Source organism: Salvelinus alpinus, chromosome 7 (assembly GCF_045679555.1).
Source record: "Salvelinus alpinus chromosome 7, SLU_Salpinus.1, whole genome shotgun sequence".
Taxonomy (NCBI): domain Eukaryota; kingdom Metazoa; phylum Chordata; class Actinopteri; order Salmoniformes; family Salmonidae; genus Salvelinus; species Salvelinus alpinus.
The window spans coordinates 49328534-49351336 of record NC_092092.1 but is presented as its reverse complement, the minus strand read 5'-3'; the positions used below and the strand labels follow the sequence as shown (position 1 = coordinate 49351336).

At 41.6% G+C, this 22803-nt stretch overlaps 1 protein-coding gene across 1 annotated transcript; it reads right to left on the bottom strand.

Moving 5' to 3' along the window:
- Positions 1–1367: 1367 nt before the first annotated feature.
- Positions 1368–22100, bottom strand: LOC139580217 (leucine-rich repeat, immunoglobulin-like domain and transmembrane domain-containing protein 3). Its single transcript, XM_071408786.1, has 4 exons — positions 21985–22100; positions 20117–20583; positions 2633–2938; positions 1368–2419 (listed from the first exon to the last, which is right to left on the bottom strand). The coding sequence occupies exons 1-4, from the start codon at positions 22098–22100 to the stop codon at positions 1368–1370; spliced, it is 1941 nt and encodes a 646-aa protein (XP_071264887.1).
- Positions 22101–22803: the final 703 nt, after the last annotated feature.

Below are 22803 nucleotides of genomic sequence, written 5' to 3'. Positions count from 1 at the left end.
CAATAGAACGGATGGTAGAGGCAGGTTACCCGCTCGTCGATGAATTCTCACAAGGCACCCCGATCTCCGCCCCATTTATTTCCGTATTTTCTTCATGCGAATGACGAGGATTTGAGCCTGGTCTCCGAGAAGAAGTATATCCTTCGCGTCAAACTCATTAAAGAAAAAAGTCTTCATCCAGTTTGAGGTGAGTAATCGCTGTTCTGATATCCAGAAGCTCTTTTTGGTCATAAGAGACCAACAGTAACATTATGTATAAAACAAATTACAAAAAATGCAAAAAAATAAACAAAATAGCACAGTTGGTTAGGAGCCTATAAAACATCAGCCTCCCTCCGGTGCCATTATCGGTGCCACTATTAAAAGAGTAAAAAGTTAAGTATTTGGTCCAATATTCATAGCATGCAATAACTACATCAAGCCTGTGATTCTACTCATTTGTTGGATGCACTTGCTGTTTTTTATTTTGTTTGTGTTTCAGATTATTTTGTTCCCAATAATAATGAATGTCTAGTAAGGTATTGCATCATTTTGGAGTCACTTTTATTGTAAATAAGAATAGGATATGTTTCTAAACACTTGCTTCCATGATTACGGATAATCCTTAATGAATAGTGAATAATGATGAGTGAGAAAGTTATGGAGGCATAAATTTCATACCCGCCAAAAAATGCTAACCTCCCATGTTATTGCAATGGTCAGAGGTTAGCATGTCTTGCCGGTCTGTAACTTTCTCACTCATCATTATTCACAACTCTTTCAGGACTATCCATAACCATGGTAGCATCCGCATTAATGTAGAAGTGTTTAGTAACATACTCTTTTCTTATTTACAATTGAAGTGATTCCAAAATGACACAATACATAATTTACCATTAATTTCTATTGGGCACAAAATTATCTGAAATACAACCAAAACAAACAGCAAATGCATCCAACATATAATTATTGCGTGCTAGGAATATGGGACCATATAATACAGGTTTGACTACTTTAATACACATATAAGTGAATTTGTCCCAATACTTTTGGAGGGACTATGTACAAAAAGTGCTGTAATTTCTGAACAGTTCACCCTCAAATTAAAGCTGACAGTCTGCACTTTAACCTCATAGTCATTGTATCATTTCAAATCCAAATTGCTGGAGTACAAAACAACAAAACATTTGTCACTGTCCCAATACTTTTGGAGCTCACTGTATCTCAAAGTTAGTTTTTTTTACAACGAAATTAAGGCTGTAACAAACAGTGATTCATCTGGCAATTATTGTCATAAAGCTTTGAACACGCAAAACCTTGTAGTTTTCCTCAAAAAGATCTCCAGAGTTTGTATTAACTTTCGAGTCATGTAGATTCTTAATCTAACGCTAGCACAAAAATTCTGATCTGGAACTGTCACTCTTGTATGTCATTTGTGAGTCAATGCTCGACCTGGAGCAGAGGAGCATCCTCTCTTGGGACTCCTTGGTCTGCCTGTAGGTCCACAATTCAGCGGGATTAGCGTGCAAGGTCCTCTGCTTCATTGATATCGTCTCAAACTTCACATACGTGTCTTTAGATAGCTCCTCGTCCGAAGAAGGCACATTGCTCCTGCAATAGAGTGAGAGGATCTTGTAGACCAGCAAACCAATGACAGGTAAAGCCACGGCGCAGGCAAAGCTGCTGATGATCATCAGCAGCTTGTTCGCAGCATTGTCCTCAACAAGGTCCAGGGTGAAGAAATTGATACAGGGGTCTTTTCCCGCGGCACTTCCCTTGGAAACCAGACAGACCTGGTACCTCATTCCAGAAGTCAAGCCTTCAAGTAGAACTTTGCCACTCCCAGCATCGGTATCCATTGTCCTTTTGGAGTTGTCCTCCTCATCATAAGTGGAGTAAACAACGGTGAGAGGTGTATTGCTCGGCAAACCTTCGGTCGTCCAGAGTAGAACTGCGCTATCCTGCGTTTCCTCCACGATCTCAAGATCTTGGACAGACTTGGAAGCATCTTTCTTTTCACTCTGATCCGCCGCTAGCTTCCTGTCGCTGCCTTGCGCGATCTCGGATGGTTTGGATGATGGTGCTATCTGCTGCACGTTGCTGGGCGTGGGTTTCTTCTTGGTGAGGATGGGTGGCAAGATGGCTGGATGCGTGGTCGTGGGTGGGGCGGTGGTGGTAGATGGGGCGCTAGGGGAGTTTGAGAAGCCAGTTTCCGGAGCAGAGGACGTTGTGGATGGGCTATTCCTTGCAGCCTCTATGTTGGGCCTCTCTGGAGGCATGTTTGTCGTGACATAACCTGCCACAGACAGGGTGATGGCAGCCTCTGCGTTGCCGGCGAAGTTCTTAGCCTTGCAGCTGTACTCCCCGTTGTCTTTGTACGAGACCCCATTCAGGCTGATGATGGACCATCGGACACCCTCTCCTGGAGACTCCTGGACAACTATAGGTAGATCATGAAAATGCAAATACTTAATCATTGCCAAGATGTAAACTTTATTTTATTGAATCATAAAGATTATTTTATTGAATCACAACTGTAGAACATAAGTAAATCTTAACAAAGGAATTTGTTCATTTAAATTTTTTTTTGATAAACATGTTGAATAACACACTGTATGCGTTTTCTTATAATAAAATGTTTCACTGTTGATACCTGTGTTGTTGACACGTGAGCCATCTGAAGTAGTCCAGATGAGGGTAGGCGTGGGGTAACCCGTGGCGTCACAGCGCAGGAGCACGTTGCTACCCACCGAGGCTGTGATCTTGGTGGCTGACATCATGACGGATGGCTTGAGACATTGGTCCAGTTCCACCCTTTGGAACATAACACCAGCCAGGTTTTCAGGCTCGCTGCAAGACAGGAACTGGTCCATTAGTACCACTGACGTGTCAGATATTTTGGAAAGCTCGATCAGCTTTGAGATCCTGCAGTCGCAGACCCACGGGTTGTCCTGAAGACCTGCAGAGGATAAAAGTGGAAATGTTTGTGACTGTTATGTTAAATTCAACTTACATTTATGTTTGTGAAAAGTTTAGGAACATGGCAGTGGATCCGAGATTAAGAACATGCAAACAATGCTATGATCAATGCTAATGCTAATGTGGCTATTAACGTAAATTGCAGTTTCTCCTAGCTCATACACAAATTATACACATTTTGTATTTTAGTTGAAGTATAACTCTAACATGATATGTTCTCATCTCTATACACATTGTACATAACTAAGTTCAACAAAAACATTCACTGCATAATATGCTATGATTTCCATGTTCATAAATATTTCCACCCAAATTATAGAACAAAGACTATACATAGTTACTTTTTTGAACAGCTAGAATTGTAATTCAGTGTTCTGATTCTAGGTATGCATACAGTAGTGTCACAACTGAGCCATCCTTCAGCAATGATCAGATTTACCAAACCGCTTACCCCTTCAAAGTAGGAGGATACATATGCAAATAAAAGATGACTGATCATTGGTCAGAAATCAGATCAGATTGTGATGTCATGTTGTGGGCCAAAAACTCCATTCCACCAGAACATAATGAAATTTTAGGACACTATCATCATTTTCACAATTTCACAGTGTGGAATTATCATTAAAAACTACAGGAAAATCACGTTTTTGATTGCACTGTCCCTTCAAGGCAACACAATTACACAAACTATTATTGAGTAGTAAACTCAAAATGTTAGTGTTTCACAAACACAATTTTAACATTGTTTAATGTATTTGATCATTTTCCATTTTAACCCACTTTGTCTGGCATTGTTGAGCACAGTGCTCAATCCACCAGCAGTAATGGGCTCCCGAGGGGTGTAGCGGTCTAAGGCACTGCATCTCAGTGCTAGAGGCGTCACTACAGACCCTGGTTTGGTTCTGGCTGTATCACAGCCGTGCATGATTGGGAGTCCCATAGGGCGGAGCGCAATTGGCCCAGCATCATCCGGGTTAGGGTTTGGCCCAGCATCATCCGGGTTAGGGTTTGGCCGGGGTAGGCTGTCATTGTAAATAAGAATTTGTTCTTAATGCCTAGCTAAATTTAAGAAATATGAAAAAATTGGAGGCAGAACCACAGTGTTGCAGCATGCTGTGATTGCCTCTGTCATGAAGAGTGGTGATTGTAGAAATCGGTGGTCTCATCATTGAACGTCAATTTGCCTGACAGTTTTGATATCCGTTCATCATGATCCATTACACCTCATGACACAGCAGGCTGCTTAATACTAAAGTAGAAATACAATTTTATTTCTTAAAACATGCATAAAACGTTATGTCAAAATATCAAGTCTAAACATTTTGAATTACCCACAATCCTCTAAAAACAGAGCCCCGTGGCACATTGTTGCAAGAACTTAGAATTATTAAGTTTATAGAAATATTATTAAAATGTAGTAAATTAATCCCTCGATGTTCTCTCTCTTTCTCTCTCCCACATCAAGATACTTACATTTTGAGCACAATATTAACTTGGATTTGTTGTTAAAGGTAGACTCACATAGTCACACAAAGTATCTGCGCATGTGCACAGGTTTGCTTCACGTTGTGTACAGTGTAGTAGCCAGGGCTCCAGAACAGCGGAGAAGTTGATCCTCATGCTTCAGCGCTCTTAGTTGTGGCAGAAATGTACCCACTCTGCAGTTTACTTTCTCCATCTACGTCATATCATTGAGTCTAAGTTAAAATGTTTGTGTATAATGAATTTAACAAATCATCGAAATGACATGCAATTATGTTGTTTCTTTTTTTTGTAAATTTCAATTCACCCCAGAATTAAAAAAAATCAGTGTACAGTTCAGTGTACACACACACACACACACACACACACACACACACACACACACACACACACACACACACACACACACACACACACACACACACACACACACACACACACACACACACACACACACACACACACACACACACACACACACACACACACGGACCATGAGGAACAACATTCTCTGGTCTGATGAAACCAAGATTGAACTCTTTGGCCTGAATGTCAAGCGTCACGTCTTAAGGAAACATGGCACCATCCCTATGGTGACGCATGGTGGTGGCAGCATCATGCTTTGGAGATTCTTTCAGCTTCAGGGACTGGGAGACTAGTCAGGATTGAGGGAAAGATGAATGTAGCAAAGTACAGAGAGATCCTGAAAACCTTCTCCAGAACGCTCAGGACCTCAGACTGGGGAAATGTTCACCTTCCAACAGGACAATGAACCTAAGCACACAGCCAAAACAACACAGGAGTGGCTTTGGGACAAGTCTCTGAATGTCCTTGAGTGGCCCAGCCAGAGCCCAGACGTGAACCTGGTCAAACATCTCTGGAGAGACCTGAAAAGATACCTGAAAAAAAGCTGTGCTGTGATGCTCCCCAACCAACCTTACAGAGCTTGAGAAAATCTGCAGAGAAGAATTTGAGAAACTTCCCAAATATAGGTGTTTCAAGCTTGTAGCGTCATACCCAAGAAGACTCAAGGCTATAAACGCTGCCAAAGGTGCTTCAACAAGTACTGAGTAAAGGGTCTTAATACTTATGTAAATGTCTTATCATTTTTTTTTTTATTATACAATTGCAAACATAAATTCTAAAAACCTGTTTTTGCTTTGTCATTATGGGGTATTGTGTGGAGATTGATGAGGGGGGAAAACAATTTAATAAATTTTAGAATAAGGCTGTAACGTAACAAAATGTGAAAAAAGTCAAGGTGTCTGAATACTTTCCGAATGCATTACAGTGGGGAGAACAAGTATTTGAAACACTGCCGATTTTACAGGTTTTCCTACTTACAAAGCATGTGGAGGTTTGTAATTTTTATCATAGGTACACTTCAACTGTGAGAGACGGAATCTAAAACAAAAATCCAGAAAATCACATTGTATGATATTTAAGTAATTAATTTACATTTGCAACTGTTGGCGCAATTATTAGAAAATGGAAGAAGTTAAAAAATAAAAAATAAATGGAAGTGGGCCAACCTCTGAACAGTGCTGAAAAGGGTATTCTATCATGTGATGGTACGGGAGGTGTCTATAGTCTGTACATGGGACATTGTGTGTCTTAGGGAAAAGCTAATCTTGTTTCTCCTTCCAGTCCGCCAGGGCATACAGTACAACAAGCTTTTTCGTCAGGGATAAAATAGCCTGTCCTTAAACACCCCATTACCCCACCAGTGGCGGCCCGCCCATTGGGCATTATGGGCTGTGCCCCACTTATGATTGGTTAAAACATTATTTTTATTTTTTTTGCAATTGGTCTAAAAAATAAGTACAAATATTTGAATAAAAACGAATTGATTATATAATTAACGGATTATGTTTAAATGCTCATAAAAGCGTGGTAAATTTGCAAATGTTTCTGTTTCAAAAAGATATTGTTTAAAACAAGCTATTTAGTTACGTACTAATTTGCCCCTCAGTGACAGCCAGCAGCAGCAGCTCTGCCTCTGTGGGGAGCATAGGTCGTGCAAACATTGCTTGGATTGTTTTGCCAGCTATTTGCTGTGAGGGGGAACTGCCCCAGTGAAATAGCAGGATTTCATAGCATAAATTATAACAGCACAAAGTAAACAGCACAAAGACCATCCTGGGGCGCTCAAATGTGCATCTGTTCAGTCAGAACTTCAGGGTCTGCTCTGGTGTCCAACCCAATGAGTCTCTCGTGCCAGACGGCTTACTTCCACACTTGAGACTAGATCTGCTCTATCAGGTACAGATGACCCTAAAGCAAAAAGCAAATTGTAATTAACCTGTAAATAAATAATCATAACAGTCATGGAATCCTAGGACCTGATAAACCGGACAACTACATCCAACAAGAGTCAAAGGACAGAGGGATACACTAGCTAGAACCTTCTCATCACGGATCTGGTTAGCTCCCATGCCAATGTCTAGTCTTTTTAAACTAATATCTCACTAACTCTGAAATATTAAGTTATTTCAGAATGAAATGTAACTGTCTAGCGCATAATGTTTTGTGACATTATGTTAGTTAGCTATCTCCAGTTAGACAATGTGTTTCCACTTATTGCATCTGCATGCATGTGGCATTCTCGCTGGTTTCCAGTAGTTACCACAGCCACAGCCAAGTCAAAACAGTCTAGGGCCTATATTGTAAAAATTCATGAAAACAAGAATTACCTATTTGGTATTCATTTAAGGTTAGGGTTAGGCATAAGGTTAGTAGTGTGGTTAGTGTTAGGGTTAAGGTTAGGTTTAAAATCACATTTTAATTTGAGAAATTGTAGAAATAGGCGGACTTTATGACTTTGTAGCTGTGGTAACTAGTGACGACCATTCTCCCTGGTGCACTCGTTTGTTCGTGAGCTTGCTGCCTGTTCTATATACACTGAACAAAAATATAAACACAACATGCAACAATTTCAAAGATTTTACAGAGTCACAGTTCATATAAGGAAATCAGTAAATGTAAATAAATTAATTCAGGGTCCAGGGCAGGGGTGCAGCCATGTATTTTTTTATTTATTTTTTCCACCTTTATTTAACCAGATAGGCCAGTTGAGAACAAGCTCTCATTTACAACTGCGACCCTGCCAAGATAAAGCACAGCAGTGCGACAAAAACAACGACACAGAGTTACACACGGGATAAACAAACATACAGTCAATAACACAATAGAAAAAAAATCTGTATACAGTGCAAATGAAGTAAGGAGGTAAGGCAATAAATAGGCCAATAGTGGCGAAGTAATTACAATTTAGCAATTTACACTGGAGTGATATATGTGCAGATGACGATGTGCAAGTAGAAATACTAGAGTGCAAAAGAGCAGAAAAACTCAAACAAATATGAGGATGAGGTAGGTCGTTGTTTGGATGGGCTATTTACAGATGGGCTGTGTACAGCTGCAGCGATCAGGAAGCTGCTCTGACAGCTGACACTTAAAGTTAGTGAGGGAGATATAAGTCTCCAACTTCAGTGATTTTTGCAATTTGTTCCAGTAATTGGCAGCAGAGAACAGGAAGGAAAGGTGGCCAAAGGAGGTGTTGGCTTTGGGGATGACCAGTGAAATATACCAGCTGGAGAGCGTGCTACAGGTGGGTATTGCTATGGTGACCAGTGAGCTGAGATAAGGCGGAGATATACCTAGCAAAGACTTATAGATGACCTGGAGCCAGTGGGTTTGGCGACGAATATGTAGTGAGGACCAGCCAATGAGAGGATACAGGTCGCAGTGGTTGGTAGTACATGGGGCTTCGGTGACAAAATGGATGGCACTGTGATAGCAAATAGGATGCAGTCTTTCTCCCACTGGGGAGATATGCTCACTAACAAGGATGTGATCAACTTTGTGCAAAACATTTTGAAGCAAATACGTTTTTTGTGCGTTTGAATTTTTTTAATGATTTTTTATTTCAGCTCACGAAACATGGTACCAACACTTTACATGTTGCGTTTATATTTTTGTTCAGTGTGGTATAATCTAATCTCTTAAAAACAGTTGCAGCATGTGCAGCAGTGGTAATTCCGTTTTTGATATGCGAAAGTGAAATGCTGTTGTTCAAATGCACGGATCACTTTATATACATTATCTTCTCACAGATCACTTTATATACATTATCTTCTCACCGATCACTTTATATACATTATCTTCTCACAGATCACTTTATATAGATTATCTTATCACAGATCACTTTATATACATTATCTTCTCACAGATCACTTTATATACATTATCTTTTCACAGATCGCTTTATATACATTATCTTCTCACAGATCACTCCATATACATTATCTTCTCACAGATCACTTTATATACATTATCTTCTCACATATCATTTTATATACATGATCTTCTCACAGATCACTTTATATACAGTATCTTCTCACAGATCACTTAATATACAGTATCTTCTCACAGATCACTTAATATACATTATCTTCTCACAGATCACGTTATATACATTATCTTCTCACAGATCACGTTATATGCATTATCTTCTCACAGATAACTTACATACATTATCTTCTCACAGATCATGTTATATACATTATCTTCTCACAGATCACGTTATATACATTATCTTCTCGCAGATCACGTTATATACATTATCTTCTCACAGATCACGTTATATACCTTATCTTCTCACAGATCACTTTATATACATTATCCTCTCACAGAAACACTCCGGTAGTTCAAAAACTTGCCATCCTATTTCTGTCATGCTGCTTTGTTGACAAATCCAACCACCTCGTGCCCTGGGTATTCAGCCAATCAGCGGCCGCCGCTGTACCCCACTCTTCAAGCTAGTTCTCAGACAGAGAGTGGAAGAGGGAGTGTTTTCTTTAAGCCGGACAATCTTCAGTCATAACAGTCTATACATATTTCTTCAGTCATAATGAAGTCCATATTTTGCAGCTGGCTTAGTTGATAGGTGTCTATTGTACATGTTGTGAGCTGAAGAGTATATCACAAAGAGTATAGTATATTATAAACGGGTTACATTGGTAACCAATTTGTGATAGCAATAAGGCATATCAGGTATTTTTGGTATATTGCCAATATACCACGGCTAAGGGCTGTATCCAGGCACTCCACGTTGCGTCGTGCTTAAGAACAGTCCTTAGCCATGGTACAGTTTATAGGCCATATATACCACACCCCCTCGAGCCTTATTGCTTAATTATCAATAATTCATTAATTAAGTTTTTTTAAATGAATGTCCCATTGTAACTGTAAGTCCCTAACCAAGTCCCCATGTATTTATTTGTTATGCTTTATTGTATCCGAATGCTCTTAAAGATGGATACATCAGTGGGTACATCAGCTTTCTATTCAGCATTTGACATGTCAATTCAAAGTTGAGTACATCTGTGGGCCTGCTTACACCTTCAGACACCTTCACAATCTGTGAGATTTAGTGTAAAGCCCAAAATACATGGCATGTTTGTGCAAATCGAAGCATGGAAAAATAGCAAATTAGATTTGTCAAAGCCAGGGGTCAGAAAGGACTATCATTGCATGATAACTTCAATTTTTGTTTTGCACAAACATTGCATTCCGTTAGTTCTAGCTATTATTGCTGATAACATAATGGACCGACCATGCAAAATGTTGGCTTTAGCTATGGCTTCCGCCATAATGGATTACTTTTCAGATCCTATTCCCGATGTCACGGAGTGGCTGCAGATTTTAATGTATCAACACCGAAAAGTGAGTCAATGTTAATGTGCATAGAGAAATAGAATGAATAGAATGGGCTTGGAACCTCTAACACTGGCAATTTAACTGGTAAACTCATGATATAATAATTTCCATGGTAATGTAGAATGTTTATTCAAATTATGTTAACTGATGTGGCTTATGCAATGAAATTTAATTTTTGTAATGTCAGTTGAGTTGAATCAACAAATCACAGCACATGTTGATGGGTACACTTCCTGATTTTGCGTCTTGCTTTTGCTTCTGCTGTGCTCCTATGGGTACAATCTCAATAGCCGCCAGTCCCCCCATTATGCCATTATGGACTTAAATGGGGACGCCCATTCTATTCATGAAATTTATATGGTTATGGAGAAAGTCATCCCTCGCTACAACGACTTCGCCTTTTGGTCTCATTTTCGGATGAGCCGACAGAGATGGTCGCCTCGCTTCAGGTCCTTAGGAAACTATGCAGTTGTTTGTTTTTTTATGTATTATTTCTTACATTGTGAGCCTAGAAAATCTCAAGTGTTATTATATACAGCCGGGAAGAACTATTGGATATAAAAGCTATGTAAAATTACCAACAGTACAACCAGGAATACGTCTTTCCTAATGCGGATCCTTTGTTCGGACCTTCACCCTGGACATGGGATCTTATCCCAGAGGCCGATCCAAAACAACACGGTCGCCGCAGGAGAGGCAGACGGAGTGGCCTACTGGTCAGATCAGAAGGTGAGCACACCATCCACCGCTTCCAGAACATATTACTCGCCAATGTCCAATCTCAAGATGATAAGGTGGACGAAATTAGGGCATGACTTGCCTTCCAGAGAGACATCAGAGATTGTAACATTCTCTGTTTCGAGGAAACATGGCTCACTCGGAATATGTTGTCAGAGTCGCATTCTGGATCATTGCTACTCTAACTTCCCACGATACATACAAAGCCCTCCCTGCCCTGCCTTCGGCATATCTGACCGTGCTCAGGTCTAGCCAAAGCTGGTCTGACCAATCGGATTCCACGCTTCAAGATTGCTTCGATCATGTGGGCTGGGATATGTTCCGGATAGCCTCAGACAACAACATTGATGTATATGCTGACTGTGTGAGCGAGTTTATTAGCAAGTGCATCGGAGATGTCGAATCCACCGTGACAATTAAAACCTTTCCTAACCAGAAACCGTGGATTGGCGGCAGCATTCACGCAAAACTGAAAGCGTTAACCATTGCTTTTAATCAAGGCAAGGAGCATGACCGAATACAAACAGTGCAGCTATTCCCTCCGCAAGGCAATCAAACAAGCAGAGAGTCAGTATAGAGACAAAATAGAGTCGCAATTCAACGGCTCGAACACGAGACGTATGTGGCAGGGTCTGCAGTCAATCACAGATTACAAAAAGAAAACAAGCCCCGTCGCGGACATCGACGTTTTGCTACCACGCACCCTTATGGGGCCCCAGTGTTGAGGATCAGCAGGGTGGAGATGTTGTTTCCTACCTTCACCACCTGGGGGAGACCCTGGGTCTCGACCCTGCCCTGTGCAACTGAGTCCTGGACTTTCTGACGGGCCACCCCCAGGTGGTGAAAGTAGGAAACAACATCTCCACCCTGCTGATCATCAACACTGGGGCCCCACAAGGGTGCGTTCTCAGCCCGCTCCTGTACTCCTTATTCTTCCACGACTGTGTGGCCATGCACGGTTCCAACTCAATCATCAAGTTTGCGACGACACGACAGTGGTAGGCTTGATTACCAACAACAACGAGACGGTCTACAGGGAGGAGGTGAGGGCCCTCGGAGTGTGGTGTCAGATGATCGTGGACTTCATGAAACATCAGAGGGAGCACCCCCCATCCACATCGATGGGGCAGTAGCAGAGAAGGTGGGATGTTTTAAGTTCCTCGACATACACATCAAGGACAAACTGAAATGGTCCACCCACACAGACAGCGTGGTGAAGAAGGAGCAACAGCGACCTCTTCAACCTCAGCAGGCTGAAGAAATATGGCTTGTCACCTAAAACACTCACTAAATTTTACAGATGCACAATCAAGAGCATTCTGTCGGGCTGTATCACCACCTGGTACGTTAACTGCACCGCCCTCAACCGCAAGGCTCTCCAGAGGGTAGTGCGGTCTGCACAACGCATCAAACTACCTGTCCTCCAGGACACCTACAGCACTGATGTCACAGGAAGGCCAAAAAGATCATCAAGGACAACAACCACCCGAGCCACTGCTTGTTCACCCCGCTATCATCAAGAAGGCGAGGTCAGTACAGGTACATCAAAGATGGGACCGAGAGACTGAAAAACAGCTTCTATCTCAAGGCCATCAGACTGCTAAACAGCAATCACTAACTCAGAGAGGCTGCTGCCTACATTGAGACCCAATCACTGGCCACTTTAATAAATGGATCCCTAGTCACTTTATACAATGCACTCTAAATAATGCCACTTTAATAACATTAACATATCTTACATTACTCATATCCCATGTATATACTGTATTTTACACCATCTATTGCTCATCCATATACTTACATGTACATATTTTCATTCACCCCTTTAGATTTGTGTGTATTAGGTAGTTGTTGGGGAATTGTTAGATTACTTGTTAGATATTACTGCACTGTCGGAACTAGAAGCACAAGCATTTCTCTATACTCGTATTAACATCTGCTAACCATGTGTATGTGACAAATAACATTTGATTTGAAATATCTTAGGTCAATAAGTATTCAACCCCTTTGGAATGGTAAGCCTAAATAAGTTCAACAGTAAAACATGTGCTTAACAAGTCACATAATAAATTGCATGGAATCACTCCGTGTGCAATAATAGTGTTAAACATGATTTTTGAATGACTACTTTACAGTATCTCTGTGCCCCACACCTACATTATCTGTAAAGTCCCAGTGAACTTCAAACACAGATTCAACCACAAACACCAGTGAGTTTTTCCAATGCCTCTCAAAGAAGGGCACCTTTTGGTAGATGGGTAAAAATAAAAAAAGCAGACATTGAATTTCCCTTTGAGCATGGTGAAATTACTAATTACACTTTGGATGGTGTATCACTAACATAGAGAGCCTGCTGCCAACATACAGACTGAAATCTCTGGACACTTTGATTAATGGACTTAATAAAAGTATCACTAGTCACTTTAAATAACGTCACTTTAATAATGTTTAAATATCCTACATTACTCATCTCATATGTATATACTGTATTCTATACCATCTACTGCATCTTGCCTATGCGCGCGGCAATCGCTCATCCATATATTTATATGTACATATTCGTATTCCTCCCTTTACATTTCTGTGTGTATAAGGTAGCTGTTGTGAATTTGTTAGATTACTTGTTAGATATTAGTGCATTGTCGGAACTAGAAGCACAAGCATTTCGCATTAACAGCTGCTAACCATGTGTATGTGACCAATAAAATTTGATTTGGAAACCTTTCAGGTAATTTGCATGTCTAGACGGCCTCTTTGTTTTGATTAAAGTAGTCTTAATAAAGTTAAGCGTCACTGAAATCCCCAATGATTGCAGCATCTAGTTAGCTATCTATCTATAAGTAATTGCAAATGCACACCAGCCAGCAAGTTAGTTGACCGTCCAGACAGCTGGCTGGGTGAGGTGTACAGTCAACCAACCAGACGGCCGGGGTGTGATAACTGATAGGCTATAAAAATGCAATACCGTACCCAATTACTTTATAATCAGTAAAATTGTTATTTATGCACATTTGTAATGAGCACGATGTGAGACAGAGAGCTGGTTTCAAGCGCAGGGCGCAGCAGGTGTTTATTTGTAAGGGACCGCAGGGGGAGGCAGGTAGCTGGGTCCAGGGGCAGGCAGAAGGTCATACACAGGGGGTCCAAAAAGGCAACAATACAGGCAGGGAAAAGGCTAGTAACGTCGTCCGGGAGATCAGGCAATAAGTTGATAACAGGAAATCCGATAGGCTAAAGTACAGGCAGGGAATAGGCAAAAGGCGTTGTTAGTGAGGCAGGAAAAAAACTATTATACATGGGAGGATCAAAACTACGGGAAAAACAGGTCTCCGAATAGAAGTGTGTCACAAAACAAACAATACCTCACAATGATGGGGTGCAAAGAACGGAACTAAATAGTGTGTGATAATGACAAACAGGTGTGTGAACAGGTGATCAGAATTCAGGTGATTGGGATCTGGAGCGTGAGCTGCGTTCAGGGGATCTACGTATTTGAGAGTGTGAGTTGGAAGCAGACGTTACAACGTTATACAGTAAGTACTGTATATTATTTATGAGGCCCCTTATCTATCAACACTTGCCACAAAGGGCACATAATTCAAATGTAGCCTACATTGTGAACAGTAAGACTATAATGAACAATAGATAATTGTATCGTTAATAATTGCCTCTGTGTTACAGTGGTGAAGGACAAAACACTAACATGACAGAATACAATTTTGTTTTGTTTTTCAGATATTGTGTGAGGAACTCAACCCTCTGGTTCCATACAGAGGAGAACGCCTGTAGGATCGCATGTTGGCCTTTCTGTGGCTGTTGGCCAAACAGCAGAGTTTTTGTGGCGTTTCCGACCTCTTTGCAAAGGGATTTTGCTCCAGTAACTGCTCCAAATAGTAGATGGCCTGAACCAGCTTATGACCACCTACATAAAGTGACAAACACCCACCCAGTTTCTAGTTCTGGAGGCTTGGTTCCAGAGGATCAGAGGGTTCCCTGGTGTGATTGGGTGCATACATGTTGATGGCACTCACATTCCCATCAGGGGGCCTTCCGAAATACGGGATGCCTACATAAATCGTAAAGGCCAGCCCAGCTTCCAGCTGCAAGCTGTGTGCGGCATGGCTATGCGGGCAAAAAACGTAAAGGCCCACCCTCTGCCAGAGCAGTACCACCTCTTGGGCTACTGCTTATCCCCTAAGCCTGGATCTACATGTGCCATTCGGGGACAATGGTCAACTATTGGACGAGCACAAGAGATTGAAGCAGATCCACCCGAGTCCAAATTGAGACGTCCTTTGGGCTGTTAAAGTGCAAAGGGAGTAGGCTCCAACTTCTGAACATGCTGCTGCTGGAGAAAATCACAGATATCATGGCCAATGCTTGAGTCATCCACAACATTTTAAAATGTTTTTATTTAACCTTTATTTAACTGGTTCTCATTCAACATGGTCCTCATCCATTAGGGCAGTACCAGTCTTACAGTACCAGTCAAAAAAAAAATCTCTATTTTTACCATTTCCGACATTGTAGAATTATAATAAAGACATCAAAACTATGCAATAACACACATGGAATCATGTAGTAACCAAAATAAGTGTTAAACAATTCAAAATATATTTTAGATTTTAGATTCTTCAAGGTACTGTAGCCATCCTTTGCCTTGATGACAACTTTGCACATGCTTGGCATTCTCTCAACCAGCATAACCTGTAATGCTTTTCCAACTGTCTTGAAGGAGTTCCCACATATGCTGAGCACTTGTTGGCTGCTCACTCTGCGGTCCAACTCATCCAAAACCATCTTTTTGGGTTGAGGTCATCTGATGCAGCAATCCATCACACTTCTTCTTGGTCAAATAGCCCTTACACAGTCTGGAGGTGTATTGGGTCATTGTCCTGTTGAAAAACAATTGATAGTCCTACTAAGCGCAAACTAGATGGGATGGTGTATCGCTGCAGAATGCTGTGGTAGCCATGCTGGTTAAGTGTGCCTTGAATCCTAAATAAATCACTGACAATGTTACCAGCAAAGCACCCCCACACCATCGCACCTCCTCCTCCATGCTTCACGCTGGGTACCACACATGCAGAGATCATCCATTCACCTACTCTGCATCTCACAAAGACACAGCGGTTGAAACCTAAAATCCCAAATATGGACTCATCAGACAAAAGGACAGATTTCCACAAGGTCTAATGCCCATTGCTCGTGTTTCTTGGCCCAAGCAAGTCTCGTCTTCTTATTGGTGTCCTTTAGTAGTGGTTTCTTTGCTGCAATTTGACCACGAAGGGCTGATTCACGCAGTCTCCTCTGGACAGTTGATGTTGAGATGTGTCTGTTACTTGAACTCCGTGAAGCATTTATTTGGGCTGCAATTTCTGAGGCTGGTAACTCTAATGAACTTATCCTCTGCAGCAGAGGTAACTCTGGGTCTTCCTTTCCTGTGGCGGTCTTCATGAGAGTCAGTTTCAATATAGCTCTTGATGGTTTTTGCGACTGCACTTGAAGAAACTTTCAAAGTTCTTGAAATGTTCCGCATTGACTGACCTTCATATCTTAAAGTAATGACAGACTGTCATTTCTCTTTGCTTATTTGAGCTGTTCTTGCCATAATACGGACTTGGTCTTTTACCAAATAGGCCTATCTTCTGTGTACCACACCTACCTTGTCACAACACAACTGATTTGCTCAAACGCATTAAAAAGGAACAAGGCTCGCTTGTTAATTAAAATTCATTACAGGTGACTACCTCATGAAGCTGTTTGAGAGAAAGCCAAGAGTGTGCAAAGCTGTCATCAAGGCAAAGGGTGGCTACTTTGAAGAATCAAAAATATATTTAGCTTTGTTTACTACATGATTACATATGTGTTATTTCATAGTTTTGATGTCTTCACTACTATTCTATAACGTGGAAAATAGTAAAAATAAAGAAAAACCTTGAATAGGTAGGTGTGTCCAAACTTTTACTGGTTCTGTAGATGAAGACCATGTTGTGGCATATATTACATAGAGCCAGTCCCTGATCCTGCAGACAACAGAGTGGCCCCCCGGAACCAGGCTGTCCAGAAGAGGGACAACATAATGCACCTGCTCTTCAAAAATGTATAATTGTTGTTGATACATTTTTTCTGGTGTCCATGTTTAAAGAAATAGCACTTTCAATGGTTGAGGTGCTTGACATGCTGTAGAATGTAATGGAATAAAATAACTTTTACAGAAATAACTTAGTTTTGCAGAGAGAACAAGATAAGAACTGACAGGGAAAACAGACAAACATTTTCTATGAGATTGCATACATAAATAACAAGACTATAAAATTGAAAAACATTTAAAAAAATGGATTTAATTGACTATAAAATTGAGAAACAATGATCGACTTCAATTAACAATCACTGCTCATAAAAAAATAAATAATAAGTATTTACTTCAATTTCACAATCACTGTTTCAGGCCTACAATAGATAGTCCTATAATCTAACAATATAATGCTTATCTTTATACAAAATATTCTGATAGAAAATTTACAAATTAGCCTCCTTCTGTACATCTATATCTGTATAGCAGACGCAGTAGCCATCTGACATAAAGAAATGCATGTTGGTGTTGTAGCCTGCCACCAGCATATCTCTATCTCTCTTTCTCTATCTCTCTGGGGTTAGGCCTAAGCTTCTCTTCCTTCATATAGGCTATATATAATACATGAACAAAAGTATGTGGACACCTGCTCGTCAAACATCTCATTTAAAAATCATGGACAGTAATATGGAGTTGATCCCCCATTTGCTGCTATAACAGCCTCCACTCTTCTGGGAAGACTTTCCACTAGATGTTGGAACATTGCTGCAGGGACTTTCTTCCATTCAGCCACAAGAGCATTAGTGAGGTCAGGCACTGGTTTTGGGCGATAAGGCCTGGCTCGCAGTCGGCGTTCCAATTCCTCCCAAAGGTGTTCGATGGGGTTCGAGGTCAGGGCTCTGTGCAGGCGAGTCAAGTTCTCCCACAGAAATCTAGACAAACCATTTCTGTATGGACCTCGCTTTGTACAGCCGATTTTTATGCGCTACGCTCTTCAGCACTGGGAGGTCTCGTTCTGTGAGCTTGTGTAGCGTACCACTTCGCGGCTGAGCTGTTGTTGCTCCTAGACGTTTCCACTTCACAATAACAGCACTTACAGTTGACTGGGGCAGCTCTAGTAGGGCAGAAATTTGACGAACTGACTTGTTGGAAAGGTGGCATCTGATGCCATCATTGTAAATAAAAATTAAAAAAATAAATTACAATAAAAATGATGGTGCCACGTTGAAAGTAACTGAGCGCTTCAGTACGGGCCATTCTAATGACAATGTTTGTCTATGGAGATTGCAGGGCTGTGTGCTTGATTTTATACACTTTTGGCTGAAATAGCCAATGCACTAATTTTAAAGGGTGTCCACATACTTTCGTATATATTTGCTTTAAAATGTAACACTCCACTTGAGCCCCCCCCCCCCCCCATACTTAACTAAATACAAATCTATAAATGGTATAGTTGACACTGCCCAATAATAATTGTGGGATGTGTTCCTGTTATTAGTGGTCTGTGTTGGACATAGAGACTGGTCTGAGACCTGTGTGCCTGGACAGGTTCAGACCTGAGGAGGTCCAAGTCTCCCCTAACCACTGGTACAGGATCAGATTTATTCAATTTTGTAATGGTTAACCTTAGGATGGTGTGAATGTTTATAATAATTGTGGGAGTAGTTACATTTGTCCTTACGAAACAAGATTGCAATTAGAGTGCAGTATAACTGCGGTATGGTGCAAATACTGTGTCCAAAAGATTTTTTTTTTACTGCAGTAATTTTGCTGCATAACTGAAGCTGGAGTGCAGTTTAACTTACTCCACAATTACTGCATCCAAAATGCCACAGTCGACTGCAGTTAATGCAAGGGATCCCCCTCCGTAAGGGGGTGCAAGGTGACTGAGTTGATACATACTGTGTTGAAGACAGATAAAGTCATTCATGTTTCCTACTAGCTAACTATGGTGTCTGTGTCTCCTCACTTCATAACTTAACAATCATAACTATGATTATCTTGTAACACCTAACCACAGATGAAATGGGAAACCATTAGCTAGCTAGGTTCACTTTTACTGTTAGCTAGCTAGCGTTAGCTAGATCACATAACGTTGAATGGCTAACTGTATCTTTAGCTAGGCTATTTCATTACCAAAATCCATATTTGTTGATCAACTAAAAAAATGAACAGATGGGTATCTAGATAGCTAGCTAGCTAAGTATTTACACGCTATACTGTTACTGTTTTGTGATAGTTAGCTACAAGTTGGCTTACCTTTTTCTCCAGTAGCCCCAGTGTGCATCTCTCTCGCCTGTAACGTTACAACAAGTCAAGAGGGTCAAAAAAGATGGAAAACCTAAACAAAATAATATGAAAGGTCAATAGACACAAAGTAGAAAAGCCATACGTGATGAATATAATGTCTATTACGTTTAGGTCTTCAATACATATGTAAATAATATCGACTCACTTGAATCCATCTCGGCAAAGTCCATTTTCTCTTCGTCGCCCGCTACCTTTTTGAGCCTCGTTGCCTCAAACTGTATATATTCATTATACGTTAACGAGCATTTGCTAACGTTAGCGAACGTTCGCAAACTATTCTCCTTGTTGAACACGCCTCCGGTAACCTGTAGGTACTGGACCTTAAAGTCCACTTCCAAAAAGTTGTGGACATGATGTTGATAGTCTGTTGATAGTTTTTTGAGCATCTATAGTAGGACTTTCCAAATAAAGAGTTACCCAAATAGGTATTGGAACCTCAATGTGAAGATTGAAATATGCCTTTGGGTTAAAGTTAGCCGTCACTAAGTATACACAATGCATTTATGGGCTACGTAACGACCAACAACTCTACACACTCCTATGCAGGTAAATCCCATCTTCTGTTATCTCTGAATACCTGCTTTGCTGTAGGGGTGGCCAACCCACCTCCTGGAGAGCCACTGGGAGTGCAGGGTTTTGCTCCAGCCCTGCTCTAATACAACTGAGTCAGCTAATCAAAGTCTTCCTGAAGAGCAGCTGATCAGTAGAAGCAAGTTTGCTAGAGATGGGCAAAAGCATGCACAACCAGTAGCTAGTGAGGTTGTGTTAAGTCCTAACCTTAAACCCTCATCTCCATATCACCCACTCACACCCTATTCTCAGTTCTCTTACCTAGCACCACTTTCTGGGACGAGTTGGAGGAGACGGGCATTCCATTGAAAGGCGGCCAGATATCCACGAAGTCCGAAGACAGAGTGGTCAGCTTGTTGCTGGAGATATCCAGATAGGTGATGTTGACCAGGTATGGGGTAGCCTCCACGGCCACAGTGGTCAAGCGGTTGTTGTGAAGATCCAGCGTCCTCAGACTGGGCATCTCCTTCAGGGACTTCCAGGGGAAGGTGGAAAACAGGTTCCCGTCCAGACGCAGTTCGTGGAGGACCTTGAGGTTGTAGAAGGCGGCAGCGTCCACAGAGGTGATAGAGTTATAGGTGATCCACAGGTAGCGCAGGTCGTTCAGGTAGTAGAAGGCCTCGGTGGGGATGCGCCGCACAGCCGTCTTCTCCACCCGCAGTTTGACCGTATCTATGGGGACGTTGACCGGAATGTCGGACATGTCTGGGTCATTGCATAGCACCGATCTGAGAGGAACAGAAAACATGGACTTGGTTTAAATATGTTTGTTAATGTGTAACTCTGTGTTGTTGTTTTTGTTGCACTGCTTTGCTTTATCTTGGCCAGGTTGCAGTTGAAAATGAGACCTTGTTCTCAACTGGCCTACCTGGGTAAATAAAGGTGAAATAAATAAAATATAAAAATTATACATACAAAAGAATGTGGACACCCCCTTAAATGTGTGGATTCGGCTATTTCAGCCACACACATTGCTGACAGGTGTATGAAATCGAGCACATAGCCATGCAATCTTCATAGACAAACATTGGCAGTAGAATGGCCTTACTGAATAACTCAGTGACTTTCAACAGAGTGGAGGCTGTTATAGCGTCAAAAGGGGGGACCAACTCCATATTAATGCCCATGATTTTGGAATGAGATGTTCGACGAGCAGCTGTCCACATACTTTTGGTCATGTAGTTTGCATCACAAATCTTTCCTCTCTCCGTTCCATGGAGTTATAATTTTTCTGGATTGGTCAAATCTAGGGATCCATTACATAGCTTCGGCCTATCAAGTCTAGTCAGATAAGTGATTACAATTCAGGGGAGGGGTTCAGTCTGTGTCCTTGAGAACCACAGGGTGTGCAGGATTTTGTTTCAGCCCAGTAGCCTACTAAACTACCTGATTCATCTGATAATCCAGCACTTAATATGTTGAGTCATGTGTGTTAGTGCTGGGCTGGTACAAAAGCCCAGACAACGGACCAGGATTATAGACCTCTGAGCTGGATGGCATGTAGGCTTATACTTTGTGCTTCCACCTGCACAGTTTATTTCTTACATACTTGTGGAACTTTAGAAAAGTTTTTCTATCATCCTCTTCCTTTATCTACTTGCAAGCAGACTGTTTTTCAAGACTCCAAAAATGTCCAGAACTCTTGAATTCCGGTCATCCTAAACGTGTGATAGATATTGAGAGAGAAAAAAAAGTGCTCCTCTATTGAACTCATAATAAATCTAAGAGGGGCCTTATGTGAATTATTAGAGACCTTTGGATCACATGTTCTACTACTCTATATCTGTATATTCAATCAAACCTACAATCCAGTTTCCAGGGGAAAACAAACAGCAAACCTCCTACACGTCTGCTAGAATGAATGAATGAATTTGATAAACATTAAAATAAATACTGAGAAGGACCCACTGTCTTGACATAATAATTAATCCAAATGTAAATGTTTCGTAGTTGCCAGATGGCAAAACAGGTAAAATAATCACAATAAAACTGATGAATTATGATAGTTATTATACAGTCATGGACCATTTTAAAAAGATAGTGATGCTGTATATCTGTGGAAAAGGGTCCAGATTACACTATAATAAAATATCTATAGACACCGTCCTCTAAGAAACAATCGTAAATACCTGGTCCCCGTTCCATCACTCCGTCCGTGGTAAACACAAGTGCACTGGGAAGGACAGAAGGAATGGGCCACACTGAAGCAGCACAAGAAGACATGGGCGTAGAGAAGACGATGCATGGTTCACCAAATCAACCGAAAGTGCTCACATCACAAGGTCAGGAGAAAGAGGAGAGGAAAACACATCCGAATTCATTTCGAAAGGTCGAAAATATCATCTTAGAAAGGAAAAAATATGAATAGTCCCTGAGTCCTGAACACACAAGAAGTGCTTACAGGTGATCCATTATTAGGATGGGAGAAGGGGGAGGGGGAGGACAGTGAGACCAGATTAGCGTAGGATATTACGAGGCAGACTAGGTCACGCAAGCCAGGACAGGGAGGATGGAAATCAGCCTTGGGGTCACGAGCGCTAATCGGCTACCACACTTCTGCCAGGGGAGGTCCCCCCCCAACACACACACACACACACACGCACGCGCGCACGCACGCACGCACGCACGCACGCACGCACGCACGCACGCACGCACGCACGCACGCACGCACACACACACACACACACACACACACACACACACACACACACACACACAGCCTTTGTCAGTCTATCCAGCCCTGGCCTGCCCCTATGCCTTTACACTGCTGACTCCTCCCTTACAGCTCTTCTAACCTACACTGTTATGGCACTAGCCGTGCCCGTGCTGACACTGGGTTGGGCCTTTTCCTAAAGGTTGCGTGAGGGAGCTCCAAGTGACACAAAGGTGCAAGCTGTAGTCTGGGGAGTGATTTATCTCCCTGGAGGGGATGATGGGGGTGGTTTGGG

What these genes read in the sequence shown, in the direction of transcription:
- LOC139580217 (XM_071408786.1), bottom strand. Translation starts at nt 22,100, where the DNA reads ATGCATCGTCTTCTCTACGCCCATGTCTTCTTGTGCTGCTTCAGTGTG. An exon ending in AGTGATGGAACGGGGACCAG is followed by an intron (nt 20,584 to 21,984) that starts GTATTTACGATT and finishes TGTTCCTCTCAG; the next exon opens with ATCGGTGCTATGCAATGACC. An exon ending in CTCACGTGTCAACAACACAG is followed by an intron (nt 2,420 to 2,632) that starts GTATCAACAGTG and finishes ATCTACCTATAG; the next exon opens with TTGTCCAGGAGTCTCCAGGA.